Here is a 20,313-nt window from a genome sequence, read left to right as displayed (position 1 = left end):
TTTCTTTGCGGGGCTTGGCATTGTAGCCTTGCCAGTGCTTTCAAATCTTAGCTGGAGAATGGCAGAGGTCAGGGTCGAAAGCATTAGCAGGACTGCCCACCACCCACATTTTCCATAGCCAGCCATCTGGATCACCTTTCATGGGGTCTCTACACTCTTCTCTGCCCCCTCTACTGTTATTGTCAGCTTGACAGGAAGAGAGCACTGCTCCCTAGTGACTGAAAAACAATATTACTCCAGCTTTTTTCCTGTTTGCTGCACTTAAATATTTACAAAAAAATTCTCAGTGCATCTCATAAATCTGTATTTTCTAAAGCTGTACACAAGATTTTTTCAGAGGCTTTCTCATAGCATACAGATTTTGAATATTTGTTATCTATGACAACTTTGGCACTAGTGAGCATATGCGGTAAAACTGAAACTAGTCAGTTATATTTGAATACTGTAACTTGGGAATTCCAGTGTTATGATTGCTTAGCTGTTCCATGGATAACTTGGATAAAAGCCATGGATCCCATCATAAGCACAGGCACCTTGAGAGCCCCATATCAGATATAGGTTACCATTCAAATTACACTACTGTTTTTTCAGCTCCGCAATACGTATCATACTTTTACACACCTGTTAATATTAAAAATTGATATGTTATTGATAATATCTTGCGACAGATGAGCTTAAAATGTAGTGTATCTGAGCACTAATGATTATGTCATGCATGACAAAGCCAGTCTCCTGAAAGCAGACCTTTTTTATTTTTATGGACTAGCCTAAGAATATCCCACACACAGGCCACCACATATAGTATGTTCAGGTTACTACAGGAGCATCAGACACTTCGCTGAACTGTTCTAAAAGTGCATGCTGACAGCTGTGTCGCTGTGCCCTCATTCTTGGCTTTGCTCACTCTGATGTCAGTTCACTGTGAGCTGCCTGGCAGCTGACCGCCGTCCTTTGCTTTCTACACATTAGCCATTGTTTCCGGTGATGCGTTGCTGATGCAAGACCTACATTCCACATTCTATAGGTGGCACTCGTATGGTTACGCGTCATGCTTGGCCATAAAAAATGACAGCATCGTGTCCCTGAGTGTATGTTCTGTATTCTTCTCAAATAATAAAATGAACACTCGTTAAGCCTGGCTGCGGAAATTCATGAGGCGCTTAGGCTAAATTTGATTGTCATAAACAGAGATGTTCTCCTTCATTAGTATGATTTTTTTGCAGCATGGAGGGGTGACTTGCTTTGGCACCTGTTGGGTTAAATTTCTTTTGTTTGGCCTTTTCAAGCAGCCATTGATGTTTTAACTGTCTTTGATTTTGACTTGGGACACACTAAGATTTTTTTTTTTTAAATCTGTTTCTCTTTGACCCGTCCATGTCCTCAGGCTGCAGATAGCCCAGGAGGAGCACCGCACGGTGGAGGTGGAGAAGGTGAACCTGGAGCAGAAGCTGAGGGATGAGATCAACTCGGCCAAGCAGGAGGCCCAGCGACTCAAGGAGCTGCGTGAAGGAACAGAGAACGAGCTGAGCCGGCAGAAATACGCAGAGGAAGAGCTAGAACAGGTACAAAGAGTTTTTCCTAGTTCAAAAAGAGGCTTGGGTTGTACCTCAGTGCAGCTGGCCTGGCTTTGTCGTCGCAGCCAATTTAACACCCAAACCCTCTCTATTCCAATGTGATGCTTTTATAGACACCAGTTTTTAGCACAGTCTAAACACTGTCCTGGTTGGGGTATTTTTTTAGCTTTGAAAATCCAATTTTATTCATATTTCCATGGTTAAAAGGACCAGAACAGATACATTTGATACAAGTTTGTCAGTATTAATTCATCACCTTATTTGTTCCCAACAGGGATGTTTAGAAGTGGGAGGGATCACTTACTTTGATTAATGAAAAATGATTTTTTAACTATTTAAAACAATTTCAACTATTCCTTATGCTATGCCAGGATTAGCCCAATTTGGAAACAATGAATGCATAACAAGTCTTCGGGTATGTAGTTAAACCAACAATGTTAGCGTGTAGGTTCACAACCTTACACATCCAAAGAGCTAAGCTGGTGGCATAGCTGTTGCTGTATTTCAGATTGGTCACTGTATTTTCACACAGGACACAGGAGGGTCTACCGGCTAGAAAGATTCTCTGCCTGTAACATTAAGAAGTTGTTAAGAAGCTGTAAATTGTAAGCTTCTTGTTATCCGAAATGCAGCGTCTTCTACACACGGTTCACTTTGGCTTCCTCTCTTGTCGCTACTGATAGAATGACATGCGCCCCCTGTTGGTGGAAGACTTAATCGCACCACAATCCACTCTTGCGGCCCTCTTTATATAGGCTTTTATTTAAATGCAATTTCCGAGCCGATTTAAATTCCCTTTTAAAAATGTTCCTTAGGCGGCTCGCCCAAGATTTTACAATGTAGGAAAAATCCTGAGTGCTGTATTGCAAAAGTGGTAAGTGTGAGTTAGAGATGGACTTGTGCTTCTCCCATAGGTAAGCAGGTGAATAAAACATGAGGGGGATTGTAGTTGGAAAAAGTCTATAGTTCAGCACAAAGGAAAAGCATTACTATTATACAGATCTAGAGAAGAGTATCAACACTTAAACTGAGTAGTGTGTATCAATTGCCAGGGAGGCAGCTGTACAGTATGTTTAGGTTCGGCAGGTTCAGATTGGCTATAGTATAAATACACCCACGAAACTCTTTGTCCATTAGGAAATTGGCAGTAACAGCAGAGCTCAGCCCACACAAGTAAGCAGGGGGCACTTGCTTAGCATTCCAGGACTATCACAGTGATCTAATGCAGACACCTGCGTCACTGCTTGATTTTGATTCAGAAATAACAGTTGCTAATTTGCAACATGCAAGGCTATCAAATTCAGTCTAGCTACAAGACGCCTTCAGTCTCTTGCTCCAGGGTCCATTGCAGGAGCATGTCAGGGATTTGCCTGATCGGAGTGAGAGTCACACTGAGGATTAGAATTGGATTGGAAACAAAGGGAGGTGTAGCACTGTTTGGCTCCTATCTCAGTCCTGTAGCGGCCACACTGATGTACTAATGTAGGCGTAGCTCAATACCTCCCTGAATAACAACAATGGAGCTGTGTTGAAAAACATTATAAATGTAGTCCAATTGCTGTTTGAATGTTGTGAATTTTCTATCTTTGAGCTGCTTAAGAATATTCCTCCTTTATAAGTCTAAGTGCATGCGGCTCAGTTTTCCCGAATTACTTGTTAAATTGTCTATGCTCATCCGCAGATGTTATTTTCTCCCTCAACACTAGGTTGGAAAACTACAGCTAAATCATCCCTCTGAATAAATGACAACATCCATACAGTACTTCCAGATGAAGGACTTATTAAGTTCCTACAATCAAAATAAATCCCTATTATTACTGGTTATTAGCAAAGCTCTAGGTTATTATTTATTACTGTTAACTGCCTCTTAAACCTTGGTATGAGTGTTCTTGCTTCACATCTTGACTGTGAATAGTTTTTAACCTTTTTGACAAGAATGAAACATTAATTTTAGATCCAAGAATACTCCTCTGATTTGTCTCGCTGATATACCGTGTCCCAGTCCAGACTTGTTAACAGCTACTCCGAAGATACTATAGGACTATATGGATACTGTGTCACATGAGACTGTCTTCCCATCCCATAGATATTACTCTCACTAAATTCTTCAAAGAGGCTGTAAAGGCTGAAGGCCTTAACTTGCCTTCTCCCGTGAATAGCACGCTCACCACTGCTCGCGTTCCTGACTATTTGAAGATGGCAAGTGTTCAGCACCTTCTGAAAAAAAAACAACCTTGATCCATCAGTCCTTAACAAATATCATCCTGCTTCAAAATTATCTTTTTACATTTTACAGTATGTGGTATCAAGGCTGCTCCTAGAACTGGAGGGAAGAAATAACTCTGTACAGAATTTGTGCACATTTTAATTTGCCACCTGCCTTTTGACATTTTGTTTTAGGTGCGCATGGCTCTGAAGAAGGCAGAGAAGGAGTTGGAGTCGCGCACTAGCTGGTCGCCCCCAGAGTCTCTCCAGAAGTGGCTGCAGCTCACCCATGAGGTGGAGGTGCAGTACTACAACATCAAGAAGCAGAATGCTGAGCGGCAGCTGCTGGTGGCCAAAGAAGGGGTAAGCCTGTAAACCTAAAGGGGAATACCACTCAGTTTAAGAGTTAACATTATACCCTTGATCTAGGACAGTCCAGTTAATATCTGTGAATGATATTTCAGACTATTTTACATAGCCAGAAACCAGAGAACTAAGACTTGAGTTACAATACTATAAAATGGATCACATTCAGGTTAAAAAAGGGCCTTAGTGCTATAGATCCAGGTCTTGCGAGAGAGCTGAACATGTTGATTAATATTGATTGGTCATAGGAACCATGGGAACAAGACATCAATTCTAAATTCTGAGTGAGATGCCCCTTGCATGTGGATAATAACAGCAACAGAACGGAGATAAATGTATGGTCCTATGTTTTCACAGGCAGAGAAGATAAAGAAAAAGAGGAACACCCTGTTTGGGACTTTCCATGTGGCCCACAGCTCCTCCCTGGATGATGTGGACCACAAAATCCTGGCAGCAAAGTAAGTCTTAGATTGTAGGGGTGGCCTGCTTGTCACGTTTTAATAAAAAACTAAATCATTACATATGTGGATTTGTAATATAGTGTTAGCTTTATCTTTGTATGATCTCTTACAACAGTGCAAATACTAAAAACTAGAGTTACACCTTGCCCAGTGTTTACACCAGTTAGAATGATTTATTGACCACATAATCCCAGGACATTAATCTTTCAGTATGTTCAAAGTCTCACTAATATGAGAATCATTTCTTTGGCATTTTAAGATAAACATACCCAAATTAATCCCAAAATTAGACACATAAAATGATTTTTTTTATGCGAATCCTAGTTCCAGACAAATCTATATTAAGGAATACTACTTTGTTTTTGTATTTCATGGATGTCATTTCTATCAACCACCCATCAAAGCTGCCATGCCTGGCCAAACTGGCACAAAAACAGCGCTGTACAAATACAAAATTGTAGAAGATAACTTAAAGATTCTTTATGCAGGATCCTATGTGCTGTGTATGTGTTATACACATTTAAATAATCTAATGCTAGGAGAAAACAAAATCACTAGCGTAAGTGATCTCTGATTTTGTCCAGTTTGATCAAACTCAGGTGTACGTCACAGGAAATCTAAGCAACTCTCATGGCTGATGGGCTGATGGGTCTATACAGAGATAAAAATATTGCAATCTTTCATTCAGAATACCACATGAATTTAAACAATACAGTAGACTGTTGCCTCAGTAAAGTCCCTCTGCCCCCCCTGCCTCCTGCAGCGAGGCAGAGGGTTGCTATTTAAACCCATTTGGCTTTTGTCTCTTTATTATACAGTGTTAATAATTAACAAGCCTGTAAGTCTCTATTCTTTTTCACTTATTGATCCTGCTCCTCCCTCTCTCTTCATCGTTTTTAGACAAGCCCTGGGTGAGGTGACTGCTGCTCTGAGGGAGCGGCTGCATCGCTGGCAGCAGATAGAGATCCTCACAGGTTTTACCATCGTCAACAACCCAGGTCTGCCTTCGCTGGCCTCGGCCCTGAACCTCGACCCCAGCTTCATGGGTGGCAGAGCTACACCTCAACACTTCATCATGTCTGACGACATGGACGACATGGACGAGGATATCATGCCGCCCGGAACTCTGCAATGTAAGAGTTCGTGTGAATCTGTCGGCCATACTGTGGGGCTTAGTAAACGAACCCCTAAACACACCAAGGGCCTGCTGGGGAAGTCCAAAAATCAGCCCACATGAGAATTTGGACCTGTTTTGCAACAATTACCTGAATTTGTCAATGTGGCCTCCCTGTTGATGGAGGGAGTGAGGGTCACATGTCTGTGATTGAATGAGTGTTGTTTTACAGATGTGCAATATATATATCTTGTAAATTCACAAAATTGTTTTGTTCTTTTACACACATTTCCATTTGAGTGTCTTTTGTTTAATGTTCTTCCATTTTGGATAAAAGTGTTTGCTTGACTCTCAGTCAACGATGGCGATTGAAGAATCCTGTGACTTTGCTCTGGAAATGGAACTTTGAAGAAATACATACTTCTTATTGACACCAAGTTTTTGTGCTGACGTATTTGTAGTGGTTGTGTCCTAATATGTGCTATGTGACCCTTTGAATTTGCTATTGATTGGTCAAACAGCTGCAACTGAAGTGAACATGGTTTATGCAAAATACTCAAAAAATACTCAATTAGCCCCTCATCAGGAACTGAGAAAATTTAGATTTGAATCCACATTTAGGTTGAAATATAAGGCAACTATTCAATACACAAAAGCTGAGCCTCAGTTTTATGAAATGTGTCTATACAAAAACTAGATTTGTTATTTTCATCACAGAATTGTTGGGCAAGTAACACATCTTACATCTTCTTCTATCAAGAAAATGAACAAAAGTCTGGTGACCATAATGTTATGTAGCCTTGCTGTTCTAGGCAACATTTGGTTTGTTATTATGGCAGAACGTAACACAGACACAAGGTTTGACTAACTGCAGAGGAAAGTTGTACTGCCGAATCCCCTTGCGACTACAATAGTGAGTAAGTCTTTTAATCAACATTAATTACACTCCCTATCTCACTCCCCTCTCTCCCTCCACCACCTTTCTGGCCTTTGGCTCCCACTGCTGTGTCATTGGCCTGACTACAGATGCCACCTGGCTGTTGGAACGGCGAGCCAGTGACCTGTGGTCCGTCGGTTCAGACTGCCAACCCCTGTGGAAATATTCTGGTTGGCCATTTATTCATGCCCCAGTTCCGTCCTCAGTCTGACATCCCTGTCTCTCACCTTGAGTCAAAGCCACACAGAGCACCAAACATTGTTTCTAATTGGATGGTGCCCTGTAGATGGACACAGCTGAAAGGAAAAACCAACTCCATGCTGCGTTCATCCAAAACACCCCTGACCTTGTCTTCAGCTGCTTGCTTGCCAGATTAATTCCCTCTTCTTAATCTAGCCCCACCCAGTGCACTCCTGCTTTCTTCCCTTAGTGATTTGCCACTTTTGTTGATGGGCACTGCCTATTATAAAAGGGAATTTTTGGTTATTTTATAAAATTTAAAGTTTTTTTTAATCTCTCCCTGTAGATGTACTAGACATAAACAGGACTTATCTGTAGTCTTTTATGTTTATTTATTTGACTTGGTAGTGCCATCACTATTGTTCTCTTCCTTTTGATTAACTTTTTTTTTCCTATAATGCAGTAGGAGAGATAAGACAGAAGTGTTGGGATTTTAACTTAATGTAATGATGATCTGCAGGACAAGACAATTAGATGGGCTTGGTCTTTGAGACATAACAGTGTTCCCGGAGGTTGAAATTAGTTTGTCTCAAAGACAAATAGCCCGACAGAAATTCATCCCAACACCTGAGTATCTTTCCACTGATCTCCCACTCTATTTCCCCTTTATATTCTTGTCCGTCAGGTTATGTATTGATTACGAGTGGTTGTCGATAATGCTGTTGTTTTGTTCCCACAGCTCCCAGTATGATGTCCCTGCGCCAACGCCACATTGACCCCCAGCTGGCCATGGGCTCCCAGAGGTTGGTAGAGAGTTGCCTGTTGGCGGGGCAGCAGGGCGAGGGCACCCCGTACCCACCCAGGTCTAGGGCCACCCTGAGACAGTCGCGCAGCCAGTCCTTTGGGCAGTTTGAGGCTCTCCCTATGCCTTGCCTTTCCTCAGCTGTCTCGCACCCCTCTATCATCTGCACATCCGGCCCAAATCCTCATTCCCTGTCCTCCTTGTCTTCCTCCTCATCCTGCTTGCCCAGCTCTGTGGGCGGCACCATAGGCCCTCATTCCTCCCATATATATCACACCTCTTTCCAGCCCATGGACACCATTCCTGACGTCACCTCAGATGTCGCCGCAGGGCGCTCCCCGTACAGCGGCAGCTTCGGGTACCCGTCTGCTCTCACTCCTCCACACGCATCGCATGTGCGTGGGCGTTTTTCCCCACCTGCTGTCATTCCATTTTTTTAAACGCATTTATCATAGGTAATTTCTTTCAAGTGTTTATATCATCATTCTATCTTATCAGTTCTTTTCTTTGCGTCTATTTTATTTTGCTGTGCTTTCTTTAGCCTTTCGTTTTCCTTTTTGATTGTTTTTTTGCTTAAATGCCGCTCTCATTTTTAGGCTTTTATTTTACTCTTTTCCAACCCCTCCCAATGCTCCTTAAGTTCTTTGCCTGTACTACTAACAAGTGTGGAGTTCCAGTGTCCAGGCTGTGCCCAGAGTGTCCATGGGTTTGCAGGCGTAGCGTAGATAAGCCCCGGCATGCAGTGCTTCAACTTTAAACTACTTGGTTCTGCTCTCTCTCATTTCTACTAACTTGTTTTATTTCCCCACAGGGACCTTAATCGCTCGGACTCGGACTCCTCCCTGTCCCTGTCCCAAGTCGGTGATCGACTGTCTGCCTACAGCTCCAAAGGCCACCTAATCAAGCCCACCTCTCTCATGCACGGCCCGTCCGCCCGCGCAGACGAGGTCGCCTCGCTGCACGCCCACACCCACAACGGAGGGAACCGCATTCACGAGGGAGCCGGTCAGGCCGAGGCGAGCCCCGACAGCCCCATACTCATGAAGAAGGTGTACGGCATCGAGAAGTCGGCCAGCCTGGGAGAGATCAACAGTCTGTCAGAGTCGTCCCGATCCCTCAGCCCCAACTCCACCGAACCCGACACGCCGTCGCCTACAGGAGGGCAGCCGGGGGCCGTGGGGGCCAAGGGCAACAGCCGCATCCCACAGCTGTCCTCCAAGAAGAGTCCACTGGAGGAGGACAGCGGCTCGACGGGAGAAGACACAGATTCCGCTGCCAGCCGCAAGAAACACACCTTTAAGATCTTCAAGAAACAGAGGAAATAAGGGCTATGAACTACGAGCTGTCAAAGCTGTTTGACTGTATTCCTTTTTGTTCTGTTTTTGGTTCATTAATGGTCAAATGATGGCACGATTTGTTTGCCGTTACATCATTTTGTAGGTACCTACTCTGAGGAACTGTGGGAGCAACCGGCTATTCAGTTCTCTCTCCTTATTTGGTCAATGTTGAATATGTGGGTAATGGGTAGGTTTGTATATTGGAATGTAAAGTACTATTTATTCTGCAGGAAATGGTGCCAGTCGCTCAAAGGGAAATATGTCTCCCGGTTGGTTTTCTTTCTTGTTCTTCAATCTATATCAGTTTGCATGTCTTCACTTTTGTTTGACTGATACTCGAATGCTCTTAGTGTTTGCTTGGTTCTTGTCCTTAATCTGCTTAGACAACACTTGATGTTTCTTTTCTTAATACCGAACCGCCTAGCCAACAAACCCAAACTGAATCTACGCTCCATTTTTGTTTTCACTGACTGTTATTTTTCTTATTGATGGCTACCAGTTTGTTCTGTCCGTTTTTTCTTGTCTTCTCCTTGGGGAAAGAAATGGCAGATTCAGGTGATCCTCGTCAACTGGTAAACAGAAGATACGCTTAAGCAGCCAACCAAAGCTGTAAACACCGGTAGGAAACTCGGACTAGTGTGATAGGCAACTTTAGTAGTTCTGACATATGACCCATCTTTCACTTTTTGCGGTGGGAAAATTCACAAACAAGACTATCTGCTCATGGTACATCAACAGTAAAATAATATTGGCTTACTGTGTTTCCTCAAAAGTGATCAAACCAAATGCATGAAGGAAAACCAGCTGAATAATAGTTGAATTTGCTACCTTCGTTTTCACTCATCCAAAGTTCTCCAACAAAACATATACAGTGGAGACCTGGACTTGCGAATTTACAAGGACCATCAAAATGCAACATTAGACCATTTGCTAAATATTGAAATATTTATATTCTGAGTTGAGCATTTGCGTTGTTTTTTTGTTTGTGTGTGTGCGTGTGTGTGTATGTGAAATGCTTGGCTAAAATGTCCAGCTTTGAAGCCGTGCCAAGAAAGTGTAATAACTGATCAATTTTTAGATGTATACATCCTTTTATCCCATGTATTATGGGATGGGAGTGGTTTTGTTCCAGCTGACTCCCAGATGTTGTCAGAAACAGATATCATTACCAAAATTTTCAATGTTGCAAAGCTCATAAGCCTGAATCAGGAACTTTGTTCCTTTTTATTTCATTTGTTGTGGTTAGCCATTGTATTTGTGGGAGAATGAACTTTTTGAATTAAAAATATACACCTTGGAGGAAAATTGCCTGAGGTGCAAGCTGTTTACAACAGTATATGTACAAAACAATTTTAGCAAAAAACTGCATACAAAGCACCTGACCTCTCTGTCATTTTCTCCTTAAAAACAAAACAAAAAAACAACAACGCAGCCATGTTTTGCATTTTGTTTTAGAAGATTGTTCTCTGACAGGATAAGTTTGTCCACTGAATGTTAACTGAATCAGTGAAATGGGATTTTAAAGTAACTAAACACCAAACCCAAATCTGTGTAAAGCCTGACATCTAATGGTAAAAAGCCTGCTACTGAATTTGAAATTGCCGTATGCTGTTGGCTGATCTTTGGTGCCAGGTGATGTCACCTTCTATAGAGTTTAACAGGTGGTGACATCACCTGGTACCAAAGATCAGCCAATAGAAGATGGCAATTTCAGTAACATGCCTTTTTAGATGTCAGGCTTTACACAGATAAGTTAAGTTACTCTTTAATATTTATCCCAAGGCTACTGCTATCCTTTCTATTATCATTTCTGTTTAAATAATCATTTAGGTGGACATTGAATACTTTACAGCAATCAGTATTAGTGAGGAACAGGGGGCCAGAAAGGGCTTAAGAATTGGTGTTCACGCCCCTTGTGACTTGTGGTAATATGAAACCTGGCAAAGCTGCATCAACAGAATTTCTTCATTATATCAGTGATAACACCTGGTCACATAGACATAAAAATAATTTTTCATGTAAAGATGGTGTTACAAATTTAAGAAGGAATTAAATCATTTCTAGTTAAATAATTGTCAGATAACAAAATTATTTATAACGGGTATTCAACCGTGTTCCATGAAGGGCCGAGATTCTGGTGTGGTGATCAGTGAAATCACCTGTTGTAGTCTTTGGAATGAAAACCTGCAGACTCTCTCGACTCCCATGGTACACGGATCTATAGTTGTAATCAAAATAATTTGCTCATAAGACAACTTTCTCAAGCTGTACACCAAATTGTAATTCTGCTTTCATGGAAGATGTAATTAGACATGAAAATTGCCGTAAAAAATATTCTTAAGTTCTGCAAGCAGACTTAAAGAACAAGGCCAGTCATGACAAAGTGCCAATTCACTATTACTGTAATAGGCCTTTCCAATAATTATTTGTAGTGCTTGATCCCTTGAGCCCCTTTGACGCAGAACACAAAGCTACCAGTAAGGTAGCCTCTAGCTTTTCTTTGAAAGGGGCTTTAGCTTCTTACTTTAAACAAAATTATATTTGGTGGCGGTGGGTTCATATATATCATAATTTTAAATGAATGTCTAAGGGTATTGTTTGTGCAACAATAATCCATCTACAGTATGTTTACATACATTACAGAATCAGGAACGCAAGCACACATTACCATGTTCCAGAGAAGTACTATCTTCAGATTACCACAACGACAAATATTGTGCCAGTTTTTACTGATAGTTTAATATGAGCACAGAACTATGCATCTATAGTAGTAAGGATTTATCGTAAGTACTAAAGTAGTAGGGATGCCAGTACACCTATAGTGCGCTCCTGATTATATTGAACAACCAAAAAGTGCTGCAAATGACACCGTCAGCCCCCCAGCAGATGCCTCATAGTGTAACAGATGGTATGGATGAATAAGACATGACTAGATCATTTGTTTAGAAGCCAGCTGAAAACATGAATTTCCTACTGGTACTTTTTTAAAAATGTCATTTGTACCTCTTTTGCACGATGATTATGCTGTCAGTGAGTGTGTGTGTGCGTGTGCGTGTCAGTCTGTCTGCTCCCAGTATAATGCACTGTAATGTTGATGCATGTCAACTGCTGTAACAAAACCTACATTGGGTTAGAAGAGTGGATCAACTGGAGCATTTGACTCTCTCCGCCCTATCTTTTCCCTCTATTTCTCATTTTGAGCTTCTATTTATGAATACATATATTTGTACAGAGAAAATGATAATTTTGCATCTTCTGTGATGTTCTAGACTTTTATGGCACTCCTGCATGATAGCAATAAACTATTTTGAATGAAATATGACCTGATTTGTCATAGGAAGTTACACCACTACATGCTGCACGACACTTGTGATTGCTTTAAAATCTGTAGAAATATACAAAGGTATCTCGCCTTAGACATTTCTAAAAGGCGTCAATATAGGTTATGACATTACAAAAAATTATTAATTCTTATTAATCTTATCTCGTCAGTTGTGATTAGAACAAATTCAAACTGAAAAACATGTATACCAGGTGTATAAAATGAGTTTACATTTGTGCGTACGTTTTCTATTGATATAGCTCCATATCCACATGGCTCCACCCTGTGCATAAATAGGTGGAGCAATGTGCTGTTAAATATTTACCTAAGCACTTGCATCACTGAGGTGAAGCAGGATTAAGTCCGGATCTCAAGGCTTTCCTTTTTGTCCTCTTTTCTTTTCGTGGTGCAATGCAACTCCATAGACAGCTACACTGTCCCTTTGTTTTCTCCTGAAAATCCTACATTTTAATGGACATATTCATGAAAAGAACGTGTGGACCATGGATTACCACAGACTGTACAAATATGTCTGTCAGATTTGCCTCAGTATACAGGTAGGAGAAGAGGTTTTCCTTCACAATCTGTTACACAGTGGTGACTTCTTGTTAAAAGATGTCAGTAACAACTACCTGCATGCTCTTCTGTCATCGTGCCTACAGATTGTCTGGGGTTTAGATCAGGTGATCCTCCTGAATCCTCCAGAGGAGCCTGTATCAGGCCATCTTTTGGAAGTGCTTTACTCTTGTGATAAACCTGCTGTAGTGCAGCTGGCGTGTGTTCTAACTTTTGACACTGGCACAACTTCCACACTTCCGCTAAGACACTGGAGTTGTGTTCCTGGCAACCCCAAAATAAGGACTCTGAAGTTGAGCTTGCCGGATTGGTTGGTGTACCAAGCAGACGGGACAGTTCCTGACTCTCAGTGGGTGCTGAGCTGTATCCTTCAAGTGTCAGTCAGGTGCAGTGGATATGATGACAGTGAGAGGTCCGTCCTGGCTCAGGATGTGGCAGCCTTGCAGCCTAAACCCTCTCTTAGCCGTCCTCTCAAGCAGCATCAACTCTGCTTTCCCTGGAATACACAAATGCTCCGGATAACGCACCGATCTTCAAAGACACAATGCCCACTGGAGAAAGGTAAGGTTGGAGAAGTGAGTTTGTGACCAGAAGTATTCAGGGGACAACTACTGCAGAACTGCTTCTTGAGTAAGGTGCCTAATCCCCATGTAGTATTAGAAGAGCAGCTCAATGGCCAATACAACTACAACACTGGTTATCCTGGGTAGTGTATAGATTATAAGTGTATGAAAGATTCCCTTCCCCTGCTGTCACATCCTCAAGCCATTTCTGTAATTGTGATTTTAACTTGCATGGTTTAAAGACAGTAAAACAATCAAAACAATCAAAAAAGTATATTCATAGTCTTGCACACATCAACTAACAAAAGCTTCATGTTGTCATTTAGAGACAGTGTATTTGCTGTCCTCAATATATGCTTCAACTGGAGAAAACTTTGGCATCACAAAGACATTGAATGCCCACAGCAGCGAGGTTCTGGAGGTTTTGCGTCTCAAGGCTATCTCTTTTCCATGGTAAGAAAAACTCACACAGAATATAATTTCGCCTTTTATTCTGTTTGTAAAGTCACCAGTTAGGGTCAGTTCACCAAGTGTGCTTTCATTGTTGCCAGGTGTATGTTTTCCATCTGGATATTTGTGATCAGACACTGCCAGGACAGGATGTGTGGAGTGTTTCACCATCTTGACTCCCAGGATAACTATGTCACACCAGCACTGTTCCTCACCAGTTCAGGTATAAATAAAAGATTTCTCCTCCTCCCACCTCTCAAAATTGCCTTTTTTAAAATGTAACTATGTACTTTTATCTGGATTGTTAATGAGTATCTCGCCCTTTCCTCCTGTCTACAGGCCAGCTCCATGTCCAGATGACTGGAGAGTCTGGGGAATCCTCTGCATTCCTCTGTCCATTCAAAGTACCTCTAAGTCAGTGGTGCCAACTCAACATGGTGCTGCATGGTAGACTGGTGAGTATAATCTCTGTCAACGGAGGACATCATATGACAACAGATGAATGGGAAGACTTAAAGCCAAACAGGTAAATAAAACGGTCATCTTCACTGCATCTCAGGTTACTGTCTCCATGGTGTGCATGGATAAGGAGCAGCGAACGGTTTATTCTACAGAACACATGTAAGTCTACTCTTAGCATTAAAAAATAAATGTATTCAGTGTGTTCTGCATATCTGCTGTCAACATTTCAGTGTTTGTTCTCTTTCAAGACACCTGGGTGCGCCATGAAATGAATTAATGGTCTCTTACAGGTTCAGACACAGTGTAGTGTTGGATGACTCAGAAGGATATTTTGTGATTGGAGGAGGGAAATATTTGAGAGGAGTGGAAGGTTATTATGGGCCGTCGGTGTACTACCGCAACAGAATACCTCCTTACAGCATGGTAATATAGCTGCCCACAGTCAACATCTATGTTCTGCAATTGAATACTGTACATTTGAGTCTTATATTTGCTCTCATCTGCAGTCTGAAGTTATTGTTCCAGAAGTTATAAAGAATGTGAACCTGACTGGATGGCTAAAGACCTGTCAAGATTTTCACCTCGAGCTGAATGTGAAAATCAGTGGATATTCACTCAAGGCCAAGCAGAAGGCAGAGTCTGGTAGTAGACTTACACTTATTATCCACTAGATGGTGCTAAAGTAATCTGAAACATTTTTAGGAGCCCCTTGTAGTGCTAGGTACACAGACAGTTTGAAATTTCTATTTGTTGTTTTTCAGAGAGCTGTACTGATGCTTATCATGATTGGATGGTAAAGGATACGCTGCCATTGAAGTTACAGAGTGAACCGTGGGAAGCGAGTGTTCCTCAGAGACGGCATGCCGCAAAACTGGCCAAGTTATTGGCTTTCAAACATGGTAAGAGACAATAAGTTGTACAAAATGAAGTGGTCTATAACTGTTAGATGACAACATAAATGAAATCCATTCAATTTATGTTTACACGCAGGAGGAAGAACTGTTAGCCTGGCCGCAGTGGGCAGAGCCTTATACTCCTTAGCACTTCATAAGCTGGGCAAAGCGAGCAGCATTGGAGCGGTCAGCAGAATATTACCACTGCTGCTCCAAGCTGGCTGCTTAGCAGAAAACCAAGCCCTGCACTTGTCATCTGTGCTCTACAGCGCTGGCCTGGGAGTCAAGAAACAGCCCAATAAGGTGTGTGTTAATGTGTGAGCCTGAAATTTTTTAAAATGCTGGAGTATTTGACTTATGGCATTCTCCTCACATGTCCCTGTGTTGTGTGCAGGCATGGCTGCTGACCCTGCTGGCAGCCCAGAAGGACTATAGACTGGCCCTCCTGCATCTTGGGCACCTGCACCACCAGGGAGACCATGGCATCCCACCAGACCCTGACCTGGCCTATGCGTATTATGCTAACATTGCTAAACAGACAACTTCAGACCGTCACAATCCCTCACCCAACCAGGTAATGCTCACACTGCTGTGGCACTCTGGTTTTGCGTTCCTTTTTTTAATCAAGCAAATCTGATACATCTAAATACTTCCACATAGTCCCAAATGCTTTATCATATAGGTTAATGTCTTTTGCTGCTTTTTTTTTCGTCGCTGAATGCCAACTAGTGGCCCCCTATGAATTTCTCACTTATTGCCTAAGCCATATGTACTGTAGTTCTCTAAAGGCATGATTACAAGTATCTTTAACATGTTATTATTATTTTTTTTATATATTTAATGACAGAAATGAGCAGAACATAGTATCTGTACAATCCTTTCTGTCATGAATGGCAGTGACAGATGCAACTGTAATAGAGCATTGGGTGAAACGCTCACAACTAATCTACCCATATTTTCCCTATAGTAGGTAGCTGTGGGCTTATTACACCTTATGAGTTGATGTGTGATATGATGTGCCAGTAGTATGCACTCATACACACACAACTTCTACTGCTAGTACATTTGGTACTACTATAGGACCCAAAAGTGGTTCCCCTTTTGTTTAAAGCACAGAACTACATTTTCAGATTTAGAGAGCCAATGAGCAATTGAAAATCAAAATGCATTGTCTTTCTTTTTCTAGACGTTTGTCGAGTCTGTTTACCTGAACAATGAGGAGGTGTTGAACCTCCAGACCAGTGAGAACCATCATATCTTCCACTGGCTGAAACTGCAGGCCGGAAACGGAGCAGCTGAGGCTGAGGTACCGGGATCCATCAACTCTGCTTTTCAAGTTGCAAGTTTATTTATTGAGTGCGTTTAACCATCAGGATCGTCACCAAGTGCTTTACAGAAATCAAAGCACACAAAAACAGATAAAACCAAAGGTGATAAAAAACCTTTCGGGGGAAAACATGTTGGCCACAGGCACATGAACAAGGTGAGCATGCTGTGTAGTTTGATCTTAGTAATACTTCAACCACTATCTTGCAGCAAGCTATTGGCCGCATGCTGTTCTGGGGTCAGCAGGGAGTGTCTCCAAACATCCAGAGGGCTGTGAGACACTACAAAAGGGGAGCTGTCCAACTGGAGGACCCAGTGGCAATGTACAACTATGCCATAGTCCTAATGCAGGTCAGATTTACATGTGATGCACAGTGATGCAGAGTTTGGAAACATGACAACTGATATCTTGATCCTCTGGAAGAGTACTACCTAGTCTGGTCTAGTCAATCTGGAATATTAATTATTTGCTCTGTAGGGGCATGGAGTCAAACAGGATGTCCCAAGATCCATCACTTTCCTGAAGAAAGCAATGGACCAGGTTTTGTATGGTTCAATGTTACTATGTGTTATGATCTATACTGTAACCTGTCATCATGAGCCAAGTTGCTGCTGCAAAAACCCATTCAAAGTGTGCACATCCTGCATTGCTTCTCATGATATTGTGTCCCACAGGGCTTTGCACCTGCAATCAATGCCCTTGCCTGGTACTACGAGCAGTTTGAGCGGGACTATGAGCGCGCGGTGCAGCTGTGGGAACAGGCTGATCTCCACGGGAGCCCAGATGCTGCCATGAATCTTGGTGTCATGTACTCCCAAGGCCTGTATCCTGGAAAAGCTGCGGATCAGGTTAGGTCAACCGTGAATGCATTCTGTGGTCATCTACACACTAGTCTTAATTTGAGTGTGTTGTATAAAGAGGGAATACTTTGTCTTTCTCACAGTTTATGGCCTATAAGTATTATCTGAAGTCTGCGGAGAGAGGGCACATCAGTGGAGCAATCCAACTAGCAGAGATGTGGACCACCGGGATTACCGGCCATGTCGAGAGGCGTCCATCACATGCCGTATTGTTAGCCACTTACCTTATTATTTGTGTCACTTCAGATATTAGTATGCCATTACATCATTACTGCTAAAATGCTAAAATTTCTATAATGGACTGCAGGTGGGCTAAGTGGGCAGCCGAGCACAACGGATACCTGGGCAGCATCTTACGGAAAGCCTTGGATTCCTATCTCAAGAGTGACATGTAATCATTTCGTTTATTCATACTTGCTATGATCCTGATTAGGCCACTTGATTGCAATTTTAGCGAATTAATCTTCTTTTCAACAGGTTGAGGTCATTGTTATATTACATGATTGCTGCGGAGTCAGGCTATGCGGCGGCCCAGTTCAATGTGGCATATCTATGTGAACAAAATGTGGTGAGTTGGAGAAATGTACAGCTGGACTTCCTCTGTATTAGGCGTACTGTCATAGTATTATTACTATTTTATTCATTCATCAGTCATTTTTAGAAATGAATGTTTCTATTGTGTATGTCAACAGGGAAGTTTTCTGGATCCTGCTTTTGCATCAGATTGCATGTGGAGATATTACAACCTTACAATCAAGAGTCAAAATCCTGACGCCTATGGTGAATTAACAGCCTTTGGAACTTTACAATTTAGAGTCTTGTGTATAAACATACAGTTTTGATCTTTTTATTTGACATCTAATGCTTAACTTCTAATTCTGTTGTCTTTCCAGCACTAAATAGAATGGGTGACTTGTTGTATGAGGGGCAGGATGAGAGGCAGAAAGACTTGTTTTCTGCAGCACAGATGTACAAACTGGCAGCACTAAGGAACGGGCCACAGGTACGCTTCTTTTATATGGGTTTCTTGGTGTGTGCGTGTCTGTGTGTGTGTGTGATACACTGTATGTGCTTCTAAGATTGTGTGTATTTGTGATTGTGTCTATGCATGTAAGCCGTACTCTTCCTCCACAGGGATGGTACAACCTTGGGCTCCTTGCTGAAGAGGGTTACAGGCTGCCATTGTCAGTTTTGATTGAACTGGGCCTTCCGGAGCTATACTTGGCAGACAACACCTTGCTTCTAAGTACTTTCTACAGAAGGTGTGTATGCATGCGTACTGTTTGTGTGTGTGTATATGTGCCCTTCACAACATTTACTGGTAAATTGGATGAAGCAGTCATTATATATTTTTCTTTCAATAGATGCAGAGACTCAGGAGATACAGATTCCTACTTGCCTTGCAGCCTTGCCCTCTTCAATGTTTATCTACAGTCATTCCAAAGGGACTATAGTGCTGCTATTAAGGTTTGTATGATTTATTGTATATAGGTACATTTGTAGCCATTGTAGAAGTCTGCATTCATGCATCTGTCCTGCATCTGTGTTGCAGTACTACTGCAGGTATTTTTGTTTCATAAAAGAAAGAAACAAGTATTTTTTAACACAAAAACATAATCTTTTAACTGACAAGTTACTAGACCATTCCATGCATCTTATGACAGCTTAAAATAGAGCAAACAGCCTTTTTTTGTGAGTGAGGATGGACCAAAGCAGCATAAGGTAAAAGCTGGGACTCCTACATTGCCTACATCAGTATATATGTAGTTTCTTGTGGTGTAGTATCTTGTAGTATCTTATTTTTCTCATCTTCTTTCCCACAGTTCTCCAGTGCTGTTGCAGTAGTTGCAGCTCCGTCGATACTCTTAATCATCCTTGGCGTTCTCAGGGGGCGTGGCTTGTCTCTTCACTAGAACCAAGAGACTCTCATCAGGGTAATCAATGCAATGAACTGAATGACTCAACAGTATCACAACCGTCAAAGTCAACTGGCACAGCAATATTTTCATTATTGTCATAATCTATTTGCACTGTGGGATCACAATCTATAATGTGACTGTTATAAGAATGAATCTTGCTTTTTTTTTTTTTTAAATACATGTCTGAAATGTGTTTTCTAAGTTTCTAACTGCTTAAAAGAATGTATTGACATTTACTGAAAACACTGTAACTTGATTCAACAGAACAATAAAGCAACCTGAATATTTTGATGCCGACAGATGCTGCTGCTTGGCTTGCAGTTAGTTTGAAGGTATAGGTAGATCAAAGACATCGACTGTCCCTCAGCATAACGATTCCTTCACCCCATGGAGGTCTGTGAGTGTATGAACAACAGGATTTCGGGTAATGAATGGCTGCTGGAGCCCCAGGTCCGGCATGAATAATGGTTACAGCAAGCTGGAACCTGCACTCACACACAGTGGGATCTGGAAAGCGCTCTTGCTCTCCTCTAATTGATACAGTGTGATATTGCCGAATAATGGTACTGGAGTAAAACAGTTTACTTATTTTATACAATATCACCGGTTGCCATAAAGTGCACACAAAAGCATTTTCTGCTTATTTTCTCTGTACTAATTTATCATACAAATGACAGCAGCAGTATGTGCACATACTAAACAACTATTGATCAGGTCATTTGAACACCAAGCTTTTTCTATGTAACACATTTGTATGCCTTAATAAAAAATAAGCATTTGGCTCTTTCATGATCTTATTTGTTTTAAGCATACCTATTTGTTCATATAGTGTTACTGCTTCACCCACTGCTGCTGTTATGCACTCTCTGTTTCTCTCCATCCAACCGTGCTAATTCAAGGATTCAGAGCTCCCACTGTTCACAGGGACAAATTTCTCCACATCTTTCTTTGGAATTACCTTTTAT

The 20,313-nt window shown here is 41.7% G+C and overlaps 2 protein-coding genes across 5 annotated transcripts in view; both read left to right on the top strand.

The window, feature by feature from the left end:
* Window positions 1–9,024, top strand: part of stim1a (stromal interaction molecule 1a) — a 30,174-nt gene extending 21,150 nt beyond the window's left edge. Inside the window, exons 8-14 of one of the 4 annotated variants that reach the window (XM_078283967.1) lie at window positions 1,385–1,562; window positions 3,975–4,142; window positions 4,503–4,603; window positions 5,507–5,739; window positions 6,747–6,827; window positions 7,577–7,997; window positions 8,451–9,024. In XM_078283967.1, the coding sequence (XP_078140093.1) occupies window positions 1,385–1,562; window positions 3,975–4,142; window positions 4,503–4,603; window positions 5,507–5,739; window positions 6,747–6,827; window positions 7,577–7,997; window positions 8,451–8,964 (1,696 nt within the window). In that variant the 3' untranslated portion in view covers window positions 8,965–9,024. The remainder of the gene's footprint in view (window positions 1–1,384; window positions 1,563–3,974; window positions 4,143–4,502; window positions 4,604–5,506; window positions 5,740–6,746; window positions 6,828–7,576; window positions 7,998–8,450) is intronic. The other 3 variants (XM_078283965.1, XM_071925344.2, XM_078283966.1) reach the window with 3 other exon arrangements.
* A 3,688-nt stretch (window positions 9,025–12,712) lies between these two features.
* On the top strand, window positions 12,713–20,025 carry LOC139931748 (protein sel-1 homolog 3). The gene is made up of 23 exons (XM_071925342.2): window positions 12,713–12,855; window positions 12,961–13,435; window positions 13,764–13,890; window positions 13,989–14,110; window positions 14,227–14,342; window positions 14,447–14,508; window positions 14,640–14,772; window positions 14,856–14,991; window positions 15,111–15,248; window positions 15,340–15,545; window positions 15,637–15,816; window positions 16,429–16,548; window positions 16,779–16,919; window positions 17,047–17,109; window positions 17,244–17,417; window positions 17,513–17,640; window positions 17,737–17,820; window positions 17,907–17,997; window positions 18,122–18,209; window positions 18,323–18,432; window positions 18,564–18,691; window positions 18,794–18,896; window positions 19,253–20,025. The coding sequence occupies exons 1-23, from the start codon at window positions 12,802–12,804 to the stop codon at window positions 19,340–19,342; spliced, it is 3,069 nt and encodes a 1,022-aa protein (XP_071781443.2). The 5' UTR covers window positions 12,713–12,801; the 3' UTR covers window positions 19,343–20,025.
* Window positions 20,026–20,313: the final 288 nt, after the last annotated feature.

The sequence above is a fragment of the Centroberyx gerrardi genome, chromosome 6, assembly GCF_048128805.1.
Source record: "Centroberyx gerrardi isolate f3 chromosome 6, fCenGer3.hap1.cur.20231027, whole genome shotgun sequence".
Taxonomy (NCBI): domain Eukaryota; kingdom Metazoa; phylum Chordata; class Actinopteri; order Beryciformes; family Berycidae; genus Centroberyx; species Centroberyx gerrardi.
Note: the sequence above shows the minus strand (reverse complement) of the source record. Positions and strands in the feature narration are given on the sequence as shown.